Here is a 27,997-nt window from a genome sequence, read left to right as displayed (position 1 = left end):
TAGCATTTAAATAAAATTTAATTGGTAGAAAAAGGTTTATTTTGTATCACAAAGCTATCAATTTTGTATTTTTAAAAAATGTTAAAATGATGCTGTGCGCACAGTTTCATAATAATTTATAGCCCTTTCTCAATCCACTCCTGGATGAAAGCCTCCCCACACCACCGTGTGGATCATGGTGGGGGGGGTGGCGCGTAGTTTGACAATCACCACGCATGTGGTTTGGCCCGGTATCGGTGGTGAGATATCTGTGGCCAGACATCAAACCCGAGGTCACGGAGTTCACACAGCGGAGTGCTGCCAACATCTCCTGCGCCACCACCGCTCCCCGACAAAGTGCGCGCGCGTGGTGTTTTGTCCCACCCATCCCTCCTCCGTGTGCCACTGTTTACGAGGCAACACGGGGCCCCCGACCCCTTTTGCGTCTCTCTTTGTAATGTACGACACGGAAGAAGAAGAAAAAAAAACTACGCACACCGTGAAAATAAATGTAGACAATATTTACTTTAGAGCAAAAAATTATTGAAAATAAAGAATCTTAGTTATTAGGATATTTTTTTCTTATAAAATGCATACAAGACTCGTATATATATCTCGTACTCCCGACTTCTCAGTTCGCGTGCCGCTGGTTCAAAGTTCTATTAAAATACCACTTCTCAAATTCTCATTTATAAACACCACATGTATTAAAGTCCTCGCCTCGTATTTACACACACACACATACACACAATGTACAACGCACGCGCGCGCGCGGGCAGTGAAGGGGGCGTAAGGGGGGGGCCCTCTTACTACACAAGAACGAGCCCTCTTTTTTTTCCTGACGGCACACACACACACACACAGGTCAAGTGCAATTGTTTTTCATTTCCTGTCCCTCTGCAGGTCGTGTACACGAGTCTCGACGCCGCGAGCGATACGAACCGGTGCGTGTAAAAAATAAAAAAACACACACAAACGCCGCACCAGATGGACACGCGTGCACGCACGCACAAACAAACAAGACCTCTGGCGATTAAAAAAAAACCTCGCGACGTGTTGACCGCGCGTGATTATAGCGTCGGAGGGGTGCTGGTAGGCGGTGGGGAGGGGGGGTGGGGCGCGGATGGCGGTGACTCGGGGGTTGCGGTTAGAGGCAAGGCCCCCCTTTCTCCACCCTCGCCACCATTCATTGGTTCTGTGGGGTGAGGGGGGCGGCTACGTGTGTACGGAAGGGAGCCCTTCGGTAAGAACCGCGTTTTTTGCGAGCTGCCTCAATTTGGCGTCTCGCGGTCGATCGGTTAGTGGGGGGGGTCTGGTCGTTGTCGTCGTTCGGGCATTTGTCGGTCGTTTGTTAGTTCGGTCGGCTGGTCGTTCGTTCGATGGGTCATGTGGGTCAAACGGTTGGCGGGGGGGGGGGGGGAGGCGAGTCGCTCCGTCGGTCATTCGTTTGGTCGGCAAGTCGGTCATTCGCTCTCTCGCAAGAGCGGTCGGTCTGTCGGTCAGTCAATTCGGTCGGTCGACGAGTCACGTTCCATGTGTCGGTGCGGTCCCGGGTTGACCAGTGCGAGGAACTGGCGTCCGTCCGTCCGCTCTCTCTCTCTCTCTCCTTGAGCCGAGGCGACGTTGCACGTCGGCCACCGTCATCCTCGCAAGCCGTCCGCTGCCGTGCAAGTCAAACTTCCGCTCCAAGCGGAGGGGAAGGGCCCAAAACACCGACCGCGGCCCGGTCCGGTCCCCGCCAAACCGGGAGGTAGACCCGGTTAGATTCCAGCACCCGGGGCGTCGGGGAGGGGGGGGGGGGCGATCTCGGCGCCTCCGATCTCTCTGTCTCTCTGTGCCCCCCCACCCCTCGCCCTCGTCGGCGGCCCGAGACGTAAAGCGAGCGTCACTTGAGCTGCGCGCGGTACAGCACGCGCGAGTGCGCCGTCTCGCGATCTTGTTCCAGCAAGAAGACGAGGTCGCGCAGGTTGACCCTGGTGAAGCGCGCTCGCTGCGACGGTCTCGTCGGCGTGCCCGGCACCCCGCCGCCGCCGCCGCCGCCGCCACCGCCGCCGCCGGGCCCCGCGACGGCCTCCGCCGCCCCCCCGCCGCTGCCTCCCGCCGCGCCGGTGCCGCCGGAAGACGAAGCGCCGGGCCCCCCACCCCCGGCCTGGAGAGACGGAGGTAAAACATCACTCTCGTGTCCCCACCACCACCACCACCGCCACCACCACCGCCACCGCCGCCGCCGCCACCGCCACCACCACCACCGCCGCCGCCACCACCACCACCACCACCACCGCCGCATGTAGCGCGCGTACGCCGCGACCGTGCGGATCGCTCCGAAGCGACGGCGCGTCGGTACGAGACGTAATGCCTCGCCCACGAGGAGACCCCCCCCCTCCCCCGAGCCGATCCACTGCTGGATGAAGGCTTCGCCACGGCCGTGTGGCTCCGTGGGAGTCGTTTGACCGTACCTCACCACGCCAGTCTCAGTGCGCGCTGCCAAAGTCAGGAGGAGCCCAGGACCCGTTTAGATTCCACTCGCCGATGACCCGAGCCGTGGCCGGAAAATCCAACTCGGGGATCGCCGGGTTCGCAGCGCATTTGCCAACAAATGCTTCAACAAAATGTAGTTGTATAGCTTTAATATTTACTTTTTGTATGCGTGGGCAAGGAAATGAGAGTTTCCGGGGGGTGGAGGGGGGGGGAAACACCCACTGCGATGGTTTTGTAGGGTCAAACTGAACCCTGACCTTACGACAAATCCACCCAACCGATTCTGCACTGCCTCCTGCAGGTTCGCCTTGTACGAACGCTGCGAGGCCAACGCACGAACGTGGAACTAGGCAGTGAGCTGCGCTACTGAAGGTTGGCAGCGATCGCGATGAGGTCGAATGGCGAAGATGAATGCCGGGTCACCGAGACCCCCGCGAGCAGAGATGGCGGTACGGACGGCGTGGAGATTTGACTCCGATTGGAGACTGTGAGCTGGCACCGACCGCTGAGATCCAGAGTTCGAATCCGGATTTCAGCTGCCCAACCGTGAATAAACCGGGTTTCTCAAGTGCAGTGTGTTGTAGGGGGCACAGGCGGTGCATCTTGCCAGCCACCTCAGTGTGTCAACCCACGGCACCTGGGTCTGTCCTGTGATCTCCTGCCGGCAGGCGTTCTACACTTCACGTGGCCTTAAAGTGGCACATAGCCTGGCACAAGCGCCGTGGTAACGTCACCGCCACGTAGTGGTGAATGGCGGTTGTTGTTGTTGCATGTGTACAATTATTTGCGCGCGTGTGTACGCGTCTGCGTTTAGTAGGGAGCACAGGTGGTGCATCGGCCAGTCATCTCAGTGCGTCAACCCACGGCACCTGGGTCTGTCCCGTGACCTCCCGCCAGCGGGCGTTCCGACACTTCAGTGGCACTAAAGTTCACACACAGCCTGGCACAAGCGCTGTGAAGTCACCGACACCTTAGTGGTTGATAATTGTTTTTTTACCCTTCTATCTGGCAACAAAACTGACACCTATTTTTACAAGGAGTCATGTTTACATAGACCACAATACCTGCAGTCATAATGCAAACAAAAAACATAACTCTGATAATGTGCACTGTCCTTGAAGTTGATTCCAATTATCATATTTTTTACTGGCAAATGAGGTTCCAATGGTGTAAATGCTTACCCCGAGCTCTCATACTCTGATAGTGCGCTGTCTTTGAGTTGTACGCCTTTTGGCTTCATCTGGTCCAACACCAATGGAGACTAGGCTCTAAGGAAAGCTGTCTCAGGTGTGGACCAATCAACTTCAAGAACAGTGCACATTATCAGAGTTATGTTTTTTGTTTGCATTATGACTGCAGGTATTGTGGTCTATGTAAACATGACTCCTTGTAAAAATAGGTGTCAGTTTTGTTGCCAGATAGAAGGGTAAAAAAACAATTATCATATTTTTAACTGGCAAATGAGGTTCCAATGGTGTAAACCTTAGTGGTTGTTGTTGTTGTTGTGTGTACTACAGTGGGGAGGTTTGGCGTATCATTTAGCTCGCGGGGCTATAGAAATCCGGTTCCATTCCCGCTCACGGTCAAAGTCAGTGACGAATTTCTGAACCTGTCCTGCGCCTGCCATAGGTCGACTCAAACGAGTACCTGGTGCGATGAGTAAACATCAGCACTGGCCGGGTGACAAAGGGTGCCGGGCAGGGTGCTGACCACAGCACTTGCCCCAACAGCCTGTTAAGGCTCCCTGGGGGGGGGGGGGGGATCTTTTGTCTTTGTACACGCGTGACGGTGCGAGTTGCACGCTCCCCCCACCTCCCCCGGCGTGCCCGGCCCTGGCGAATCGAGTTTCCGCTTCTTGCGTGGCCCGATTGCCGCGAGCGCCGTCAGGTTCGCTTCTCGCTGGCGCATCTGAGCCAGCTCCGCTTGCTGCATCTATGGGTGAGGAAGGGGAGGGAGAGAAAGGCGGACGGGTCAGGAGGCGAGGGGGGGGTCATTTGTGCGAGTCTGGTGGTGTCGTTCACTCGTTGAAAGCCGCCACCGTCGCGCTGCGATCGTTGCGACCTCGGCCGGGCGGCGGTAGATTGTAAGCCAGCCGCTGGCGGCGAAGGTTGGTGGATCATCCCGTGGGCATCATCAAGGTGCCGTACTATGGCTCGCCAGGAGAACGCGGCGCGGAAAATTGCAGACGAGGATCACCCGTCCCCTTCTGTATGGGATGGGGGTGTTTCCCCCCCGTGCGTGCGAATCGTGTCCGGTCACTCTGGGCGTGGTGGTGGTGGCCACCCCACCCCTCCCCCCCCCCTTGCACACAGTGCCAGCCTTCAAAAAGGTGCTCACTAACAGCACTTGCCCCCTAAAAATTGTTAAGGCTATACGAGGGATCTTTATACCTCTTTTGCTTTCTGCTTGAGCCGGGCTTGTTCTGGGTCTTCTTGTCGAGACCGACTCTGCAGACAGAGAGGGAGAGACAGAGGGAGGGACACAGACAGACAGAGACGGAGCACCAGCATGAGAGACCCCGCGTCGTGTGCAAGCGACAGCCGGAGTTACATTGGCCGGGGGGGCCCTGTCACCGAAGTCGACGTCGCCTTGCGTGACCTCGACGTTCAAACGACCCCGACCTTGACCCCGACCATGACCCCGTAAGCCCGATGCCAGGACCGCTCCTGGGTCAGAGAGCAGTGGTCGGCGTCAGCTTGGGTCATCGGCGTAGTGAACGCCTGACGGCCGAATGGTTGGACGTTTCACACACACTTTACACGCGTATATAACTCTTATATAAGCACACAACTTTATCAATCTGTGATGAACGCTGCATTTTCCGTCGCTTTCATGCAGGGGGCGCTGCAAACCTACGCGCCCCCTGCATGAACGACGGAGGCGCAGGGACAGACGTTCGATTACGTTGGAATCGAACTGCAGACGGCGGTCTTCTCGCACGGCTAGCTCTGTGTCGCCTTATCTCGATCCCGCAATCCCAAACAGGTGAAAGTCCGCATCGAACCGAACCCCCGGCAAGGCCATCTACTTAACGACGAGAGAAAATTCACACGAAATGTCCTTTTCAATTAAGTCTTCCAGATGTAAAATGATGTAAGCTTTTAATGAAGAAATAAAATTATCCAATTCAAAACATAACACAATTAAAAGATGTTTAATTTTTTTACTTCAAAACGGAGCATCGGGTGCTTGCGTGAATGCGTCGTTCGTGTTCAATGTTTAATCGTGACTTTCCAAGCCGAAGGCCGTAAATGGACAACCCCCAGTATAATAATATATATGGAACAGGTGTGTCAATAACACCGCCCTGAAAATATATATATATATATAAAATCTACAGCTGCCGCGCATTTGTGCGGTATCTGTGGCCGGAGTAGAGAGTGGGAGTTATGTCAGGGTGACGCACGAAGCCGGCTCAACGCTGTGGGTTGTGGGTGACGTCACCACCGCGCAACTTGTCTGCTCGCGTGCCAGTCAGCGAAACTTTATATATATATAAAAAAGGGTTCCTCATTGACTCTGGTCAAGTATCACAGACAGAGAGAGAGAGCACGCGCAGGAGAGAATGCCCTCGCAGAGCCTGTGGCATCCAAGGGCACGGGTTCACCCGATTGCATACAAAGGATAAGCAACAACGCAGCTTTAGAATTTCTCGCAAACATACGCACACCCTCTGTCGTGCAGTGTTCCGGTCGTAGGCTTTTGGTTGATCTCCTTATCGTTTCTTTCGTGGTGACTTTCAGGCTCACCCCAAATTCTGTCTGACTACAATTCGGCTTGGTGAGAGAGAGCGAGATAGAGAGGTTTTACTCTCGTATCCGGACCCCACGCCCCACATCTCTCCACGCCAACATCAAGAGAGCAACAACCTTGGCCGCCCTGAGTAGAATCTCGCGCTCCTGCTCATCCTTGCGCTGCTTCTCCAGGCGGTCGAGCTGCTCGAAGAACCTCAGCTGAGACCTCACGTCGCTCATCTGCTCCGAGTCGTCCGAGTCCTGCGGGCGTGCGTGCGGGCGAGTAGGGGAGGGGGGGATTGCACAGGCGAGGAGTATGCGGGTGAGAGGACGAGTGAGTTTGACGGCGAGTGTGTGGGCGAATACGGGAGCAGGGCAGTTCAGTGCACATCGATCGTCTGGGTGCGGTGCACTCACCCTGTACGTCTCCGTGCGGTGCTGTGCGATGACGCTCAGCCTCTCCACCAGGTTCTTGAGCCTCTCCTGCGCCGCGTGCGACACCAACCCCACCACGTCCGCAGGCACCTCCGTCACGCCGTACCGCCGGCCTGACACGTACACACCGCACACACACCACAGGTACACGCACACGTACACACCGCACACACACCACAGGTACACGCACGCGTACACACCGCACACACACCATACACACCACACAGGTACACGCACGCGTAAACACCGCACACACACCACACACCACACGTACACGCACGCGTACACACCGCACACATACCACACACATACCACACACGTACACGCACGCACATTCTAGAAATTAGCTCAATCAGAGACAATCTAATTGACACAACTCCCTGTATGCAGAACCACATCACCATGATCAATATCACTACCATTACCATCCCAAATCACCATCGCTACCAGAATCATAAACATCAACTTCATCATCATTACCACCATCACCACTAACAGACAGCAGCCCAATTACCACAACGATCTCATGTCAATTACCACCACCACCACCCATATCTTCATTATCATCACCACCAATATAAACATTATCACTACAACCACCACAATTTTCATCACAACCAGCACTGCCACCAACACACGCCCAAAGTCAATCGTCATCATCATTTTCCCGGGGTAGAGAAAGTGAGCTCTACATGGTGAGACTGCACCATCTAGTGGTAACTCAACATTCGTCACTTAACTCACAGCCTGGATCCTGTCAAAAGAATGTGGAATTGCCACCAGAGTATACCGAAACACAGTAAAACCTTGGATTGCGAGTAATTTGGTCTGCGAGTGTTTTGAAAGACGAGCAACATTTTAAAATAAATATTAATTTGATAAACGAGCGAGGTCTTGCAATACGAGTAGTACGTGTATACGCTTTGTCTGCCCAGCGTCACGTGATCACAACTGATATACGAGTGCTTTGGATTACAAACACGTTTCCGGAACGAATTATGCTCGCAATCCAAGGTTTTACTGTACCTGGATGCTCTGCCCTCACCACCAGCACCGGGGAGACGACAATATCCGGGTGTTCCGTGCCGACCCCACACTACTCCCCGGCAATCACACGTCGGGCGACTTGGCCAAAACGGGTGCTCGCTAACGCACGACGCCTCACCCTGCTGCCGTGTCACAACCGCTAACGGGCCAATCATTACCACCGCCACCAGTAGCAGCCAAATAATTAAAATCATAACCACCAATTCTACTACCACCACCACCTTCCACCACCAGTGCCAGTCACCAAGCCCGCCATCACCACGACCGCACCCGCGAGTCCAATCGGTCGATCTTAACGGAGCTTCGCTTGCTAAAGGCGTGCTACCGGTTGGGCGAGTCATGGCCATGCATCTGTGTCCGTGGGGAGCGGTAGGGGAGTGGTAGTGTAGCGGTTCGCTCGCTGCGCTACGAACCTGGCGACACGAGTTCGATTCCCGCTCAAGGCCAACACCGGTGACGATTAATTATCTGAACCGGTCCTGGGTCGACTCAGCCCCAAAACGAGTACCCGGTGCTGCGTGCAAACATCACCACTAGGGCGTGGTGCTGGCCACCCATCCCTTTGTGTGCGCCGTGGCGGCCTTCACAGGTGCCGCTCGCTAACAGCACTTGCCCCGATAGTCTCTTAATGCTGTACGGGGGGGATCTTTGTCTTTGTGCATCCGCTCGCTTGTGCCGCATTCTCACCAATGTCGAGCAGGCGGCGCTGGAGGGGCCCTGCCGACAGGAAGGCCTCGTCACGGCACGAGCGGATCTGCGTCCCCACCGTGTCGGAGCCCGTGGCCGCGATGCGTGCGCTCTCCTCGTTGATGTTCACGCCCGCCATGGAGGCGACGTCGTTGATGTCGTCATCGTCCCTGGTGAGGGAGGGGGAGCGAGGGACGGGGATAGAGAAGGGGAGACTCGCGACTTGCTTACCCAGGGGGAAGGGCTCACCAAAGCCTCGCAACTCTTGCGGGTGGGTCCTGCCACGGTGATTGTTGCTACGTGCAATGATTATTGCGACGTGTCTGTGCTCTGGATACTTTGCATATTGCTACCCTGCAATGTCCTGTCGCTTCCGCCACTGCTGAGGGTCTTGTCCCTATGTAACTATGAATGTCCATGAAACTCCATGGTTCTCCATGTAACTCTACAGATCTCCATGCAACTCTATGTAACTGCAACGCCTCGCAACCGCTGCCACTGCCGACGGTCTTGAGCTGCGGTCGTCCGTGTAACAGAGCTGCTTGGCTCAATGGGGGTCTCACCAACTGAAATAAAATTCAGATTCCGAGCAGGCATGCTGATTCATGTGCGCGTGCATGTGCGTACGTGCATGTGCGTGCGTGCGTGCATGTGCGTGTGCGTGCATGTGCGTGCATGTGCGTGCGTGCGCGTGCGTGCGCGTGCATGCGCGTGCATGTGCGTGCGTGCATGTGCGTGCGTGCGTGTGCGTGCATGTGCTTGCATGCGTAAGGGTCCCCCTACTTGAAAGTGCCGCCCCCAGGATCCTTCATCTTCCCCTTCTGGCTCGCCGATGCCTGCAGCCCGGTGGCTCCCGGCACGCCTGTGGGGGGTGGCCTGATGAGAGCAGGGCCCTGAGTCTTGACCACCGTGCCTGGTGGGGGATGGGGGGAGAGGGGTTGCAACGGGGTCAAACACGGGTACCGCGTCAGCACCGCGGGCTGTTAACCCTTTGCCGTTCCGATGACGTCCGCAAGTTGCAGGGTGTTTGTTCCATTCACTGCCGAATCTCAGAAACGCGCAAAGAGGGCGGCTCGGCTTTCATTTTATTTCGAGAGGCATAGCGCCGCTGTTTGTTAAAGACCGTGGACCGTACTCACCGCAGAGAACCGTAGCGACACGACCACCGCACTCCATTACAGCCGATGCCAAACTGTGCCCCACTGCCCACCCCGTATGGCCCTTAACTTCCAATTCCTTTCGGAATCGATTTAGATTCCATTTCGAATTGAATCCGTGCCGCTGCCGCAAACGTACGCAATTGCAACGGAAGTCGGAAGAAAAACTGATGACGTACACGTCATCGGAAAAGGGTCAACGGGACCGAGTAAACACTTTGGAAGAGCATAAAGGTCAACTTTAGGGATATAATATGGAAACGGCAACACGTGTTACTCTACGGGACAGAGTTGAACTTGAACAGCATGTGCAGCCACTTTGTTTATCCACTGCTAGGTGAGAGCCTCTCTGCACCTGTGTGGACCGTGGGCTTGTTATAATATGACCCTGCAGGTCGACGCAAGTTGGTGGCGGCGGGGAGCGTAGAAGAGGAACCATAGGAGTATGGTACAACGGTGGATGTTGTTGCAGTGCCCTCTGCCACCTCCATTGCCAGAAATGCAAAATTCGGGTGCAATTTGCGTAAACCGTAGGTAATCTCAGTTACCGTGGAGGTGAGAAATCATTTGAACAAAAAGTCGGCAAACGATTTTCAATCGATCGTTAGGCGCCTCGTCGGAAGGCAGAAATTCAACGAGTGAAGGAGCATCGCGCATCGAGCCAAACCAGACGAGCGAACCAATCTTCTTCTGTTCCATAGAAGTGGCAGCATAACAAGGGTAGATCGAGTTCAGAGAGCCCGTGTAAGGACATCAAACGGATGAGGAATGAGCTAACGTAGTCCGGCCGGCAAGCGAGCGAGTGCTGGCGACACTTATTCACGTCGTTTGTCGAGGACGCTCTGACGACTCGTTCACCAGATATACGTGCCGCCCGCCGGAAGTCCCGATCCAGTTTACGATCACCGATCGATGGATCGGGGGGTGAATCGTAGGTCGCCGAGCGCATTGCTCACCGGGCTTGATGTGTGTACTGCCGCGAGCCTGCGACTGCAGCACAATCTGCTTCACTCCACCCCCATGCTGCGTCGTCAGAACCTACAACACAAAGACAAAAGATCCCCCCCCATCCCCCGTAGAGCCTTAACAGACGGTCACGGGGCATGCGCCGTTAAGCGAGCACCTACGGAGGCCAGCACGGCACACGAGGGCGTCGGTGGCCTCGCACACCGCACCAGGGACTCATCTGAGGCTGAATCGACCTAGGGGAGGCCCAGGACAGGTTCAGATATTCGTCACTGGTGTTGGCCATGAGCGGGAATCAAACTCGGGCCGCCGGGTTTGTAGCGAAGCGAAGCGCTAACCGCCACACGTACACACACACATACAAACACCCATACACATGCCTAACACTCACGTACACACATGCTCACACACACACACCGCATTACACCCTTGTTAAGATAATGAGATCACTGGGGAGAATTCTGTCAATAGGCATCTATTAATAAACCAGCAAATTCGTTTTAAATGCCAGAGACAGGATAGATAGAGCAGAGCAATGCGAAAATATCGCCATTGATTCTTGACGCGCGTTCGACTACACGAAACAATGGGAGCACCAGTATCGCTGCAGCCACCGCCACCACCACCGCCACCGTTATCCCCATCACTGCCACGAGTGCCAACAGCACCACGATTAGCAAAACACAAACGTATCAACGCAAGCATATCAACACGGATACAGCGGCCGTGAGCTCTCCCCATAATTGCCGGTGCCGCCACCACCACCACCATCATCATGGCTCGTGACAAGGCCTAGCTGGAGCAAGTTCGCCGCTTGTTGCAGAGGTTCACCGTTCAAATCCAGCGGCCGCCCTGCTTATTCTTGCGGGTGTAGTATCCAGTCACATAATGTTTCCCCAGTGGATGTTACGGATGCCCCCGATGTCATTCGCAAGAGTGACCTATCGAGTCGGCGTCGGGGTCCAGATTTGCCATATTTGAAGAATTCGAATGATATTCATATTATAGCAATAATTTCCCTAACGCTCGTTGCTTGAGTTCCCACCTGGTTAAACAAAATAAACTAAACATCAGTGACTTATGATAATTGGTTTTTTACCCTTCTATCTGGCAACAAAACTAACACCTTTTTTACAAGGAGTCATGTTTGCATAGACCACAATACCTGCAGCCATAATGCAAACAAAAAACTTAACTCTGATAATATATATCCACTGTCCTTGAAATTGATTGGTCCACACCGAGACAGCTTTCCTTAGAGCCTAGTCTCACATGGGTTGGACCAGATGACGCCAAAAGGCGCATAACTCAAAGACAATGCACCATCAGAGTATGAGAGCTGGGGGTAAGCATTTACACCATTGGAACCTCATTTGCCAGTAAAACATATGAGAATTGTTTTTTTACCCTTCTATCTGGCAACAAAACTGACACCTTTTTTACAAGGAGTCATGTTTGCAAACATGTTTGCAAATATTTTTTACTGGCAAATGAGGTTCCAATGGTGTAAATCAGTGACTTAATTTTACTGTCAATTTGAGAATATTTACCACCACCATCACGAAGATCACAATCCTCTCCGTCACTACGACACGACTACCATCGCTACCACCACGACCATCAACAGGATCATCACCAGTCTAACCATCGAACAAAGACGGTGGACTGCATCGTGCACTTTCAGATGCGCTTCTGTGGCTGTCTGGAACCCTCTTCCCCTCGATATTAGAAAGCCACTGGAGCTATGCACTTTTAAATTTAAATTGAAAACTAATTTCAGCACGGATGTTCATACTGAGCTGTCGTTCCTCCGCACCTCCGATTAGCACGGTTTGGCGACGTAGGGTGCGAAAGAAGTCAAACATACACATACATACAGCCATACCACCACTACTGCCAACACATCAATACCACCACCACCACTTCACCACCTCCGTACCGTGTGTAGCGGTGCCTGCGCCGCGTGCGTCTGCGCTCCCAGGGGTCGCGCGGCGCCGGTCGAGGTCGCCGGGGGTCCGATCGCGTTGAGCTGCGGGGCCGACTGGGTCGGCGCTTGCGGGTTCTGCGCCAGGTAGCGCACGGCCGGCAGGCTTTTCTGCGAGAGAGCGCGCCGGCACGGCATGAGCCATCGTTCCCGGCGCCGGGATTCGCTCCGGCGCGCCTCGGTGAATCGGTGAGAGCGAGAGAACCGCCGCCGCCGGAGAGCAACGGAGCGACGCTGCAACTCCAACGGCAATGCGGTGCCTCGTCACCCATTTGTCGTCACAATCACAAGTCGAGAATAGAAGATGTTTCTTCTAACCTCGCTTGTACAGACACGTTTGTTCCGAACGACTCGCGCGTACTTCCTGCTCCTGGGGGTTCGGTCTGCCGCGCCACTGCGGCGTACGACGCTCCGCGGTTGGGATTTTAACGACCGACGCTTCTCAAGTGCAACCGAGTGAACCGTCACGATTCGGGACGACAATTCTACTTATCTCATTTGTACTTCCTATCTCGTACGCAAACATCCGGTCTAAATCTCGTCTCTCGTCTATTATTCCCAGCTTGTTTGCATACGCAATCATGTTCGTTGTCTTATTTACTCCGTCTTTGTCTGTATTTGCTATCTTGTACGGAACATCTTGTTCAACTACGTCTTGTCTCTATTGCACTCTCGTCTGTGCCTGTACGCGTGGATGTATGTGGGACTTCTTTCGCACCGTACGTAGCCAGCCGCGTCAATCTGAGGTGCCTTTGGCTCCTGGTCTGTTTTACCTGCTCTGCCCTTTTTATGTTATCCATTTGTTCTCTCTCTGTTGTAATTCCTGTCTGAAATATAAGCCATTCGCAGAGATAACATACTAAATTAATTTTTTTTTTCTTTAAACGTTGTATGTTCAAGGCCTTCCATTAAGAAGCAGCAAAAATAACTCGAATAAAAATGTCCCCATTTTATTCTGTTAGGCGAGTACATTATCATTTGCCATCATGGAATTGTTTGTGTACCTGTCATACACCGTGATCTGTGTTTGTACAGCCCTGAAATTAACCGTCTGTAATTGGATGAAATCCATCACATCTAAGCTCATTTCAAACAAAAACTCTCCAACTGCATCCTCAACGCACTTATTTGACGTAATGTAAAGAACGTCCAAGAACACTTTTTTCATAAGGACGTATAGATTTGTACACGTCCAATTGGTCTTTCATTTGAGTAAAAGACACTTTAATCTAATTAAAAATCAATCTGAAAAGTTAATCGTGGGCGACTGGACCAAGACCAATAACTACGCTTGAAAATGGCATCTTTTTGTTTCCCTATACTTTGCAACACTTTTTCTGACATAAGGTATTCCAACGGTTTTAATGTAATTTTGGGGTGCTGATTCCAAATCTGGCATCAGTTTTAGTCTATCACATCAGGTTTTTGAGATATTAAATATTGCATTTTCAATAAAAACTGCAGAAGAAAAGTGTTAAATAAATGTGGATATCTACATAAAATGATATTATAAACACACTATCCTAAAAATACAGCACCATGTTTTAACACTAAAGCAGTCACTGACTCGCAACAACTTGCAATCATAAGTGACAGGGTTAATTTCGGGTAAAATCAATGAAAATGGGGTATGCCGATAGCATAAAAATAATGTGATAGAGCAAATCTGAGATCAGATTTGGAATCAGCACCCTGAAATTAGTCTAAAACAGCTGCAAAAGTCCAGGCCAGAAAAACATGTTTTTTTTTGTTGACCAGTGTCGATATTGTCGTATCGTTTGTTCTTGTAACTTTATGATCTGTCCCCGCTGGACATCTGCCAAAAAAGAGCTTCACAGCTCTTCGGATTCCTCCGGGACAAACAAATACTCTGATATTCTAGGTTCTTTCGGTAAAGTCACGTAGAAGGGAAATAATAAAATAATATTAATATAAAAAATATGTTTCACGTGTTTTAATTATTTTATTATTTTATTATTTCCCTTCTACGTGACTTTACCGAAAGAACCAAGAATACGAATCCCTGCAGTCACGAAAGCTTTAAATAAAAAACAAATACTCTGATGCCGATGATTCGAGCGCTGCGGCTGAAACCAGAATTAACGCGCAGGATTCTGAGCGGTCGCCGGCTCCAGTGTCTCCAACAGAGGTCGCAACCGGGTACCCGATACCCGTACCCTACCCGACACCCGGCTACCCATTTGCGACCCTGGTGCGGCCGGGTACGGGTAAGGAATCAAAACCCGTTTGCGACCTCTGGTCTCCAACCGGCATCGACCACGGTGAGAACCACCGGATCCACCCCATCCAACTCATCGGTCTCAAGTGCCACGGCCGCCACGACACCACGTGGGTGCTCGTCGCAGCGCCGCGGTGGTGTCGCGGGGTCTCTGCGCGCGGCTTTGCGTGGGTCGGCTGCGAGGACAAACCTTGAGGAAGGGCACGAGGTAGGGCTGTGGCGACGACTTGAGCTCCTTCTGCAGCCGCGATGTGAACTCCTCCGGTTCCATCTTGGCATCCTGGACAACAATCGCAAATTGTTGTTGTCGTCGTCATCGCCAATTGTCATCACAATTGTCATCATCATCACCACCATTATCATCATCATGGTGCGAAAGAAGTTCAACACACATGCATCATTGCGACAATCATAACCATTATAACCATTATCACCATTATCATCACCAATATTGCCACCACCATCGATGTCACGACTATCATCATTATTACCATTTTCCCCGACCATAATTATAGCCATCACCATTAATAGTATTATCAATACCTTTACCAACATCATGATCATCATCATCGCCTTATAATCATCACCATCACGCAACCATTAAATTCATCACCATCACCAGCATCATCACTACTATCAACAAGGTCGCCATCAATTTCGTTACCGACCGGCCTCGACAGCTGTCCGTTCGCGCGAACGGACACCAGGTGAATGGCCTGAAATCCCCAGTCTATCCGTCTTGCTCTCTCTCTCTCGCTCTCTTCACCTTGCCGTCCAAGCACGCGCTGTCGCGAGCACTCTCCGCCAATCACTCGGCACCGATCGCTTTGCAACTACTCGCAGGACGGCGCGCGAGGCCATTGGCTTTGCCACGTCATTACGTCTCTCAGGTCACACCCTCTCAATCAACAACCAAAAAAACGAACGCAAACTCGCATTCGGCAAAAGGGGATTTTCTTTTTTGCGTGGTTTTTTTTCATTGCAATTGAAAATTCTTGTCCCTGACTATTCGGTCTCGAGTTAAAACAGCACTCTCACCTAGGCCTCGGCAAGGTAAGGTAATTGTACCCTTTTTACCGGGTAAAAGGGTAAAGGTGTCGACATGCCAAGGGGTAAAGCTAAAGGGTAGGGTAAAAGGTAGGCTCGTTGCATTTTATCTTTTACCTTACCTGCTAAAGGGTAAAAGGTAGGGTAGAGTGATTGTATTGTGGTAAGTTAAAAGGTAGGGTAAAGGTAGGCTCGTTGTTTTTAAATCCATTATATTAAGTTCACTTGCTTGCTTGCGCGCTTACGACCGTGCAAATCTTTTGGTCGTTTTTTAACCCACTTCCCGTGATCCAATCGAGCTGACATTTTGCACACAGACTCGTTGTGCGTGACAATTTATTTTCGTGAAAAATTTTTTAAAAATTTTTCCACTTTTTAGGAAAAAAAAATTTCATATTTAATTTAAAATACCAATGTGATAAAAATGAAACTCTTACTCAAGAAAAACAGAAATCAATAATAAAATAAAAACCGATGCCACGCATATAAAGGATTTATAGTGAAAAACTTTGTTTTTACGGGTTAATTTTTTACACTTTTACCTTACCTTGCCGAGGCCTACTCTCGCCCCCAACAACCTGTGGAGGCCATACACGGGGGAGGGGGGGGGGCGGTCTTTGCATTCAACTGCACCCACCAGGAGGTTTTGCACCAGCTCCTTGACGTTGCGCGTCGTCTCGGGCGACTGCTGGCCGGACGACGCCAGCTTGATGAGCGTCGAGAGGAAGTTCTTGCACTTCTTGACGTTCTCCATCACCTCCTGTGAATAGGGAGGGAGGGAGGGAGCCACGCAAGCGGACAAAAGGAAGAGATGGCGTACAGGGAAATAATTTTAAACTATTAAAACTAGTTCTTTTTCAGAAACGACCTGGCCACAAATGATAGCTCAACAAAGTGGCTTATCACGTGGAAATATATAGCAGCCAAATATTTCCAAACGTGGAGGGAAAAACCGGAGGAGCCGGAGAAAAATTCACGTGACCACGGGGAGAGGGACACACAAAATATACGGCAGGTGTCAAGGGTCGGGATCGAAGCCATGGCATCCTGGACACCAGGCAAGGTAGTTAACATCCCGGGAGTTAGTTAAACATTTTCTTACAATCTATTTTTCTTTATTCAAAGCATGGATATGTGTGGGCCACCTTATGAGCGCTCCCGTTTTTTCAAGGGCACATACTGTCCACGTTCCCTCCCCCAGAATATTAATTCCCCCCCCCACAGTAACTAATGTTCAAGAATATTGGTTCCGCTTACGAATATTTGTACTCCCTTATTTTATTACAGCAATGTAACCTTTCTTCGCGCGTTGTGCAATTTGCATGCGAATGTTTTTGAAGATAGCTTTCCAAACTTGTTTTGGAAACAGCTGCTTATTTTGCTTTTTTGGTAGTTTTACTTTTTCACAACGCATGAACGGTTTTCACTTTTCCCTCACCAATGTAAGCGGCTAACCCTTAACCTGACTGTTAACGCCTTACCCGTAACCCACTGGTCCAACCCTGTGGGTACAAATAAGTAAATGGAAACATGTTTGCCAGTGGAATCGCATGTTCGTACACCATAGGGGAAAAAAATATTTTGGGGCAACCAAAAGTTGTTTACACCGGCACTGCTGAGAACTTTGGCTCAGACCTGGGTTTCAGCTGTCGGTAATTAATTCGGCTTCTCAAGTATAACGAGTTTATGATCTCAGCCAAATCACTGACGGCTGCTCGAAACACGCGCACTTGAAGGGATCTCAGGTGATATCCACTTCAGAGTGGAGTGCTCTGAATGCGGAGGGTAGCACACTGCTCTGCAAAAGATTCACATGGATACTTCCGTTTGGTGACATGACTCCGATAGCACAAATATGGATAAAATCGTTGAATAATTTTACGTTTTCTACGCATGCGTTTAAGTAGGAATCAAAATAAAATCTATGTTCAACTTATTTTGTACCGTGCGTAGCCAACCATGTTAATAATACGTGTGGAAGAAGGACATCAAACTAAACACAAAATCAGTTCTAAAGAAGTGAGTTATCAATCTAGACGATTTAGAAGTTCACCGCCCCAGTGACTTCCTAACATCGGAAGGAAGGGCGTTCCAGACGGCCGCAGGAGGAGGCGTGGCAGGGCACCGTGTGGGCGTACCGGCGTGAAGACGAGCGGAGGCTGGCTGGCGGGAAGAGCGGGCCCTGCGGGAGGGGCCGGCGTGGCAGCGGCGAGCGTGGGTGCCCCCCCCACCGGCGGCGTCACCGATGCAATCTTGACACGGGCACGCGCAGCGGGGCAAACGTTAAAAAGAGTGACGCGAAACCCCGGTGCCCGACGTCGACCGACCCCAAGCCTCTCGTTCTCCTGCCGAACGACGCCGAGCATCTCGCATCGTACATCGGCGGGCCTCCCAAATTCCGCTATTTCCTTACCACAGCTACCGCTGGACACCTGGACCGTACCGTGTCACATGACACCCACCCGGAATATGTTCACACTCACTCGTGGTGAATGGAGCCCTTGCGCTGATGACACTGGGCTAGAGTTGCGCTGTTCATGGGCTAACAGAGCCCGGGTTGGGTTTTCAGTGGCGACGGTGGTGGCGGAAGTGGTGGTGAGTGGGCGCCACGGTGGCGAGATATTAACTACCTCGCCTGGTATGCAGGAGGTCTTGGATTCAATCCAGATCCTGACACCTGTTGTATATTTGGAGTTTGTGTGTCTCTCTCCCCGTGGTCGCGTGTGTATTTTTCTCTGAGTCCTCTGGCTTATAAACACGCGTTTAGAGTATCTTGCCGCTGCTATAAATGTCCACGTGATAAGCCCACTTCATTGAGCTTTCATTTGTGGCCAGGTCGCTTCTTAAAAATAAGCTATACAGCTCTGTGGGCATCACCTTGTTTTGTTTAAGTCTGGGTGGTGGTTAATGGTTGCCGAGTGCGGTGGCGCACGGAGAGACGAAGGTAGCGCGGGTACCTGCAGCGCGGCCAGCCGCACTCCCTGCTGCGGTTGAGTGGCGGGGCTGGCGGCCGGTGGGCTGGGGGCGTGCGCCACCGTGGCCACGGTGGGGGAGGGGGGCACGGGGGCGGCGTGGGGGGCGGCGCCACCGGCCTGCGCCAGCACCGACTGCTGGATGAGGAAGAGCTGGCCCTGCTCGCCGGCGCGCACCATCACCGTACCTGCGGGTGGGCACAAGCCAAAGATCCCCCCCCATGTAGCTTTCAACAGACTGTTGGGGCAAGTGTCGTTCGCAAGCGCCTATTATGGGCCGTAGGCGCTACAAGTCACGTGCCTACTCTGTCGACCAGTGCCTGCTCCAGCCTACCGGCGGCCCAGACTATAATCGGTGAGAAGTCCTGTGTCCATTAATCTGCACATACGCAAAATAAAAATACATAGGACTCAAATAAACATTCATGTAATTTCTAACGATGATCATATTTTTTTTTTAAACCCTCTGTCCTTTCCACTGCTGAATAAGGGCCTCCCCATTCCATGCGGCCATGTGGATGGTTATTCCAACACACTTCACCACGCTCTGGCCGGTGCAGTTGAGTGAAGATGGAGAGCAGACCCATCAGGACGGTAGCAGCAAAGTACAACAACAATGGGGAAGGTTTTCGCACTGCCCTCTGCTGCCCACAATGCAGCACAGCGCGGTAGGCGCACGTGACAGGCTCGCACACTTCGAGCGCTCCCGTCATGACGATTGTTTACTTTTATTATTATTACTGCACTTGTTTACGCGAAAGCCCTCAACGAATCTGAAACTCTCTTACAGGACGGTTCTGCCAAGTGCTCTGTGGTAAGGGGGCAATATTGCTACGTGTGATCGCAATTACGTAATTTGCAGGTCATTTTTTACATCCGAATGTTTTGCTAAATAATACATCGGATGTTTTGTCTTTTTGGCTCTGCGAGGAAACCCATACAGAACGGGGGACAGAACGTACAAATTCCACACAGGTAAGGCGCCCGAGTCGGGAATCGAACCCAGGACGTTTATTGGTGCCTTGAAGCACAAGCGCACCACCCAGCCGCCCAATATCTCTCGCCAAAGTCTCCTTCGCAAGAGGGACCTGTGACCACAAGTGACAACAGCACAAATACATTTCAGTGCTGTCCAACGGCTCATTTCAGCGTCTACGGCACTCAATGAAGTGTATTGTTGTTGTTGTTGCTGCTGCTGCTACATATTTAGAAAGTACAGGGGAGGGGAGGGAGGGACCTTGGAAAACTTTATGGAAGGATTTCACAATCGTCGCACTGTGCACGTGACGGCGGCATATCGCAATGGTCAACTTCATGACCATTCCAACACTGGCATGAATCTATTTCGCGTGAAAACTCTCGACGGGCCCCGACGTAAAAGATCGCGCGCAACCTCGTGTTCCGTGTAGCAGATTCCACGAACGGCTCTCGCGTCAATCCACCGTTAACGCGTGGACCAGAGGACCCTTGAAGAAGCCTCCCAAGTCGTTCTGCGACAGCCGTTTCCGCAGGGCCGTTTTCTAACAAGGCGGGCGGGGGAGGGTTGCGCCGTTCAATCCGCCATCGGGCCCTGATCAATCCACGAATGGATGACGGCTCATGGTGCTAATGCCAGAGGGCTGATATCGCTCCATCTCCACGGTGGTCGTCCTCTCGGGAGTGTTCCATATTTTTTGGCTACAATTGTGTTCTAGTGATGTGCCCTGCCCAAGCCTACTCAACTTTCTTAACAGAATATGACATTTCTAAAACTATTTCTTCTCAAATCCACATTTTTCTTTCGATGCTGCTAATATCAAATGCGCATCTTTCCACGCTTCGTTACGTAATTGTAACGTTAAATAATGTTTGGTTTTAAAACACGAGCGTATAGGTTGAGACATTTTCATCTCACAATCGCTGAGAAACCACAGACAAGCTGGAAGGCAGGCAGGCAGGTGAGCCAGTGCCAACAATTTAATTGCCCAATCGCAGGAGCGCTTTTTATTTTAAGATGTTTTCAGCCAATAAATGATTGTTTATACACGTGGGAAGAAACCGGGGCACCTGGAGAAAACCCACGCGTGCAAAGGGGAGGAGGAGGGCAACACTCTAGACCCACACAGGAGGGACGGATGATACGAGTCTACACTTTGTTGTTATCGCCTTCTCATGGCGATCTCGTGTACGGCACAACGACACACAACACGGGGAATGGAGTTTCTCAGCATTTGTACGATCCACCAAACCTAGTCTCAACAGTGCTGGCCTATGGGCGTGTGCCACTACCCCCGGGCAATATCCACGCTCACACAATTTGCACCGACTGAAAACGTTCCTATTCAGGTACAAGGGTTGCGTTGATTTTGATTTCTGAATTACATTTTTCAAAAGCGCTGCACAATTTCTCATTCGACAATTTACATCACCATTTCAACCTTGAGCCGTCTTCAAAGCCGTCTATGCACACTGCACATAGTTATTTTTTTTTGTCCGTGTCCCTCCAAGAGAAATCATCTTTTGTTTAACTTGTTGTTTACGAGACAAAAACATGTTAATTATCGGCATATGCTAGTGCAAGCCAAACACTGATGAATGGAATTGATCAATCATTGTTCCAATGCCGGAACCTCCTGAAAAAAAATCTTGAGACCCAGAGATATTTTCATCGAAGAAGAATATAGGGCCTCATTAATAATAATCCATTATTCCTACCGTGTCCGTCAAAATATAAACAAACGCCTGTTCCTCTCGCCTCCAAATCATCGCACGCTCTCCCAACCTCATCGTCATCGTGAGCATTAGCCACGATATCTCCGCTGCTAGATGAAGGCCTCTCAAAGCCACCGACGTCTGCCGGGCCTGCGATGCCACCGATACATTTTGCTGCTGCTGCACACGAGCCAATTTCAATGCCCCATCTCCCGCAGCGCGATTTTCTCTCGGCCTTTTCCCTCCTTTTCCTGCAATTCCATCTCCTTAGTCGGGACCGCTGGCCATCGTCTCTTCTAGCGAGGCATCATGCCCAAGCCCATCTACATTTCTTAACAGTGTGGATGATCTTCTTGGTTTTTTCGGTAAAGTCACGTAGAAGGAAAATAATAAAATAATAAAAATAAAACATAATAAAATAATTCTCACGACGTTTCGGCCACAACGCAAGCAGCCGTCCTCAGGTGAAGAATGAAACACCACCAAGCTTCACCTGAGGACGGCTGCTTGCGTTGTGGCCGAAGCGTCGTGAGAATTATTTTATTATGTTTTATTTGTATTATTTCCCTTCTACGTGACTTTACCGAAAGAACCAAGAAGATGAATCCCTGCAGTCACGAAAGCTTTAAATCGAAATTTAGTGTGGATGATGTCGTTAACCTGCGTATGCTGTGTAATACATGTCCTCCCTTTTATGTCTCTAAATTTAATTACAAACGTGCACCTGTCCAGGCTTCTGTGCACTTTCCATCTTTTTGTTCTATTTCTCGTTGTCTTTGTCGATGTTTCCGATCCACATCATTGCAGGTAGTATATTGTAATGCGATGTTGCTTTTTCATTACGAAGGCCAGTTTTACACAAGTACTCCGGCCTGCTGCCGTGTTTATCGCCGTAATTCTCCTGAAAAGACGCTCGGGGAGGTAAGACGCACGCTACCCCAACTTCTGGCCAGTGTCAATAACGTTGCACAAATCTGGTCTCACACACGCACCGACTGGATTTTCAGAACCCCCCCCACCTCCCAAACCAATTCTTGCTTTCAAGTGCAGACAAAAATAAGTGCGTCTTATACTCAATCTCGAGTATGTGTATAACTGGTATAACTCCTTGGGACAACTAATTTAAAAAAAAATAAGGACACATGTAACGTTCTTACCCACCCCGAGTGGACATCTGTGAAATAGAGCCTTGTCGCTCATCGGATTCCTCCAGAATAAATATTCTGATTCTGACATGAAAGTAAATATCAGGAGTTGTGTGAAGTGGTGAAAAGAGGCCTGGGATTTCAGATAAAACAGCAAGACAATGCTCACGATCACAGCTATCGGATCCGTGAAGACGGTGACTTTTGCCTATGGAAGTACTGGGGCACAAACGAGAGGGAAATTAAATATTACCGAGTTGGCCGATTTACGTAGCGTTGAAGTCCGCACAACAACAACACGAGCGCTTTTGTGGAAACCTCACTCGGCAATATACTTTGCCGGGGTAGCCTTGGAATGCGGAGAGAAAGTCGATGAAAGTTCAGTGCTTAATGACAATTGTTTATCCAGAAAAGCGTTCCGTTAGAATGGGATGTTTGAGCGATGGCATGAACGAGTGTTTGGCTTTGTGGCGGAGAAAACCAAAGAAGCCAGGAGAAAACCCACCACGGATTAGACAAGAGTGTTGACACTCGGTACTGCCACCTGCTAAGCACACCTCGCAGCCCCATACCTTCAACAGCTGTCAAAAGCCCTGGTGGTCACCCATTTAAGTACTAACGAGGCTCAACTCTGTTTGGTTTCTGAGAGCTGATGGGATCGGGAGCATGTAGGGTGATTTGGTGAGGCGTAACTATAGAATTGTTTTTTTTTTACGTGGCAGTCTTTGCAACGGGGTAGACTTAAATCTTTTATCTTAAACGTCGTCACCGTCACACTTTCACTGGGTCCAATTATAACGCAAAATTTGAAGAGCCACCCGCTTGGCGATCTAGGGAAGGGGAAAAGTGGCCATGCTTGATGAGGACTCAGGAAAAAAATTGGCAAAGATTTGCCGACTGCAGGGTCCAAAAAAATGTGCACCGACCACTGTGTGTATCGTGTGGATAGGAGATGAAAAGCGGTGCATGCAGGGATGAAGCGATGGACGCTGGGATGAATAGGTTGGCGCTCGCTCACCGCAGAGTGGGCAAACGCTTTTAGTCTTAACAGTGCGATGCTGATATGGGGCCTGTGCGTCTATCTGCAAGCCTCCGACAGTACCAGTGGTGATGGGAAGGGAGCAACAGCACCGTACGGCACACCTCAACAAGTATAACCCGTAAAAACAAAGTTTTTCACTCTAAATCCTTTATATGCGTGGCAGCTAGAGTCCTCTCGTCCTCTGGCTTGAGATGGCTGCCACCTATGGGTCAGATGATTGTCTGCCAGTATTAAGCAATTGGTAATTAAATATTTAATTTGTTTTCCCTAAACAGTGTAAATTTTTCGAATTTTCTTTTCACGAACATTAATTGTCTCGCACAACGAGTCTGTGTGCAAAATGTCAGCTCGATTTGATCACGGGAAGTGGGTTAAAAAACGACCGAAAAATTTGCACGGTCGTAAGCAAGAAAGCAAGCACGCAAGCACGCAAGCAAGCAAGCGAGCGAACTTAATATAAAGGATTTAAAAAGCGAGGTCGTTGGGTGGCTCAATGGGTCAAGACAGCTGAGCCGGCACCATTAAGACCCTGGGTTCAGATCCAGGTTTACAACTCATAATGGCTGTACGGAGGGAATGAACCAGCAAGCCGAGACCCTGGGTTTGAATCCAAGTTTACAGCTACGTAATGACTGTTGGAGCAATGAAAAAGTAGCACTGAGGATCCTAGGTTTGAATCTGTATTTTAGTCGCTCGGGTTTAAACCGGGTTCTAAAGTGTAGCAAGTTGATAGTCTCAGACCAGACCTCAATGACTCTACAAAAACCCACATTTTACAACATGTGGATTTTCACCCAAATTGGCTAAATTTCAGCCGACACCTAAAACATTTTCGGTTTGATTGACATGCGATGAACAATATCGCATGGTCTTATTTTCAGGAGGGCCTTGCATTATCGTGTTATAATTTCTTGAACGAGTCCATGACTTGCGGGAGGAAAACAAAATGTGTGGAAAATACCCACCATGTCATCAGGTCAAGTATGCATTCAAAAGTTTTGCAGAGGTGTGCCATCACCAACTGTGTGAAAGAATGGCCCGCGAAAGCAGATATCACAGAACTACTTCTAATATCCCTTAAAGTAACCTCTAAGCAACACAGTACAAGATACACTTCACCGCACACATGGGGGCATCATAATCATCATTGGCCATGGTCAATCCACTTCTGGATGAAAGCCTCCCCAACGACACCGAGGAAACAATAATTGTTTAGTTTTATTTGTATATAATTATTAAGTAATTTGTTTACCTTTCCTATACTTGGCACGCCTATCGTGATTTTGTATTGCTCACTGTTGTAATGTTCTGACCCCGTACCCCTTACTGGACATCTCTGAAAAATAGTTTTAGAGCTCATTGGATTCCTCAAGCATAAATAAATATTCTGATAATACTCGAGGTGCTCTTATGTCTCCATCTCCCCGGTGGAAGCCCTCTTGGACTCGATTCCTTGGCTCCCACAATAATTATTCTCAAACGTCAACCCGCATTCCCCTTTCAGCGAAGTATCCTGTCCCAAGCCCGGCCTTACTTTTCCTTCAGTTTCACCGGCGTCACTGAAACCTGCACATGTTCTATAATCCACGTGTTCTTCTTTCTGTTTCGCAGTCCACTTCCTAGTGGCATCTCTGTTGCTTTTCCGCACACTCAAGTGTTTAGTTCCTTGTATTTATTCATGATCAGTCGAGGCAAGCACTCAAAAAGTTCACACACAGGAGCAAGCCACCAATATGCAGAGTGACACATGGCCAATCAGTCCTCACAGCTGTTCTTGCTGGGAGAGAGCAAGCATGGACCAATTTAGCCCAAGAGACAAAACAATTCCTACCCGGTGCCATGCACAAACAGGTCACCAACAGACAGGACACAAGAATGTGCCCTTTTTGAACTTTGTTTTGTCCTTTTGCCCCAGTTTTATTCAAATTGTGCAATCAGTGCCATGTCATGAGCTGAAAGTGTCCATTGGGAGCTTTCGTAGTAACGGCATATTTCCATGCTGTGCTCGACAAAAGCCTGCAGAAGCAGATAGCACAGAATTACTTTAAGTGACCCTATTTATCTGCACACTGCATGTTGTACTTTACCATACTCCCTACTACAGCTAAATCTAACTCACATGGCAATAGCACGACATTTTTTGTTTGCTAGATATGGAATTTGCCGACATTAAGTGACAAACAAAATTGAAACTGATGTGGCAATATTTGACTTTTAACTCATGACTGAGATGTGATTATCAACTCTACACACTTGAGAACACTGTTAAACGGGCGATCAAACCTCAGAATTCAAACCCAGAAGCTCAGTGGCGTCAGCTCAGCACTTCGACCCCTGTGCCACCGGGCTGAGATCATCAACTCGCTTCACTCAAATCACAGTCAGTTCCATGTCCCCCTTGTACCACACCACGCAACCTGTCAATGCAGCCGTTTGATCTCAGACAAGCACCAAAACAGAGGTGAGCGTTTGCTCCTTTACCTGGTGGCAAGGTGAACCCAGGAGGAAGCTGGATTGTTTGCGGTCGTGGTGCAATAATCTGCGGCGGTAGCAGCCTCTGCTGGAGTGCGAGACCCGGTCGCGCTGGACTCAGCGCCGGTCCGGGCGACGGTGGAGGCGGTACACTCACCCTCACCACGCCACTGTGCCCACCAGCCATAGGCACCATCCCCGCACCACTGGGTGCCAAGGTGGACACAGTGGCAGTCTGCTGTTGTTGCTGCTGTTGTTGCTGTGGACTGCTGATGAGGGTAATCGCGGGGCGAGAGGTCACGGCACTTATGACTGACGGCTGCCCGCTCACAACACCCCCCGGCGTGGTGCACATGAGCGGTGGGTGTCCGATGGAGTTGCTGCTGCTGCTGATGATGTTGCTGCTGCTGCTGCTTATAATACTGCTGGTGCTGACGATGCTGATTGGTGCTCCGTTGTGGCTCGCAGGTGGCCGCTGCAGAGTGATCGTGGCGAGACCGGGGGGGTTGGAAGTGGAGGTGGTGGTGTTGGGGTTGGTGAAAGTAACACTGGGGTTGGTGGAGGTGGTGATGATGGTGGTGGTGGCGGTGATGATGGGGTTGGGTGCGATGAGGTTGGGGGTGACGTTAGGGTTGAGGTTGGTGGTGACATTGAAGTTCATCCGCCCTGAGTCCAACGCAACCACCGACATAGCCACACCATTGTTGCTGTTGCCACCGCTGTTAATGCTCGAGGTCCTTGCAGGTGAAACTACACCGACTCCACCACAGACTCCACCACCGACAACGACGCCTCCTCCTGCTCCTCCTGCCCCAGTGGGTGTCCCGTACACGGAGCCCCCGTTCACCGGTGTTCGACCCAAAGGTAGCACGGGAACATCGGCGTGGTTGGACAGCGAGGAGATGGAGGTGGTGGATGATGATGGTGATGGTGATGCAGGGGCCGAAACGGACGATGACTGCGATGATAACGAGGAAGAGGAACAGGTGGATGCAGCTGCCGATAACGATGACTGTGTCAATGATGATGCTTGCGCTAATGATGTTGACGGTGATGAAAGTAATGCCGCTGCTCCTGCTGATGATGATGACGACGACGACGATGCTGCTACTGCTGCTGATGATGATGACAGTGAAGACGTTGATGATGATAATGATGATGCCGACGATCCCGATAACGAAGACGGTAAAGCTGCCGCCACCGATGCTGATGATAACGATGCTGATGATGTACCGACACTCACACCCGAAGCCACCACTCCGCCGTGTCTCTGGCAATTCGTCCCGCCGAGCTGCTGCTGCTGCTGTTGCAGCTGCTGCAGCTGCTGATACTGCTGCGGTTGTTGCTGTTGTTGTTGCAAGAGTAAAATTCCCGCCGCAGCCGTTCGCTTCATGGGTGGGCCTAGCGTCCCGGACCGAGCCTCGGCCTCGCCTAAATCCGACGCCGCCGTTTTTGAGGCGCCTCCGCCCGCGGCAGCCGCGGCTCCGAGCCGGCCCCCTCCTCGGTCCGGCAGCTGTTGTTGCTGCTGCTGCTGTGGCTGCTGCTGTTGTTGCTGCTGTGCGTGGCTGTTGAGCACAGTGGGCCGCTGTCGCGAGAGGCGCGACTCGAGCGAGCCCACCAGCTCGCTCACCGCCTTCTCGTCCACGTCCGTCGTGAACATCTCCAGCAGAGGGTCGCTCGCGTTCGCCATCTTGTGTTGGGCGATCCCGGGGGGCGGGGGGTGGGGGCTGTGTGGGGGGGGAGGGGGAGGGGTGGAGTGGGGCGGGGCCAAGAACGATGGGGGCTGTATGGGGGGGTGGGGGCTGTGGGGGGGGAGGGGTTGAGTGGGGCGGGGCGAAGAACGATGGGGGGGGTGGGGGCTGTGTGGGGGAGGGGAAGGGGTGGAGTGGGGCGGGGCCAAGAACGATGGGGGGGGTGGGGGC

General features: G+C 51.2%; 1 protein-coding gene across 1 annotated transcript; it reads right to left on the bottom strand.

The window, feature by feature from the left end:
• Nucleotides 1–27,787, bottom strand: LOC133354815 (transcription initiation factor TFIID subunit 4-like). The gene is made up of 14 exons (XM_061571956.1): nucleotides 26,085–27,787; nucleotides 18,711–18,913; nucleotides 17,892–18,005; nucleotides 16,391–16,513; nucleotides 14,897–14,986; nucleotides 12,423–12,578; nucleotides 10,474–10,555; nucleotides 9,144–9,273; nucleotides 8,361–8,530; nucleotides 6,609–6,739; nucleotides 6,327–6,452; nucleotides 4,848–4,904; nucleotides 4,270–4,389; nucleotides 1–2,128 (listed from the first exon to the last, which is right to left on the bottom strand). Exons 1-14 carry the CDS (start codon nucleotides 27,763–27,765, stop codon nucleotides 1,865–1,867), a joined length of 3,447 nt encoding a protein of 1,148 aa, XP_061427940.1. The 5' UTR covers nucleotides 27,766–27,787; the 3' UTR covers nucleotides 1–1,864.
• Between the last annotated feature and the right edge of the window lie 210 nt (nucleotides 27,788–27,997).

The sequence above is a fragment of the Lethenteron reissneri genome, chromosome 49, assembly GCF_015708825.2.
Source record: "Lethenteron reissneri isolate LAM-NWPU_2019-01 chromosome 49, ASM1570882v1, whole genome shotgun sequence".
Classification (NCBI taxonomy): Eukaryota; Metazoa; Chordata; class Hyperoartia; order Petromyzontiformes; family Petromyzontidae; genus Lethenteron; species Lethenteron reissneri.
Note: the sequence above shows the minus strand (reverse complement) of the source record. Positions and strands in the feature narration are given on the sequence as shown.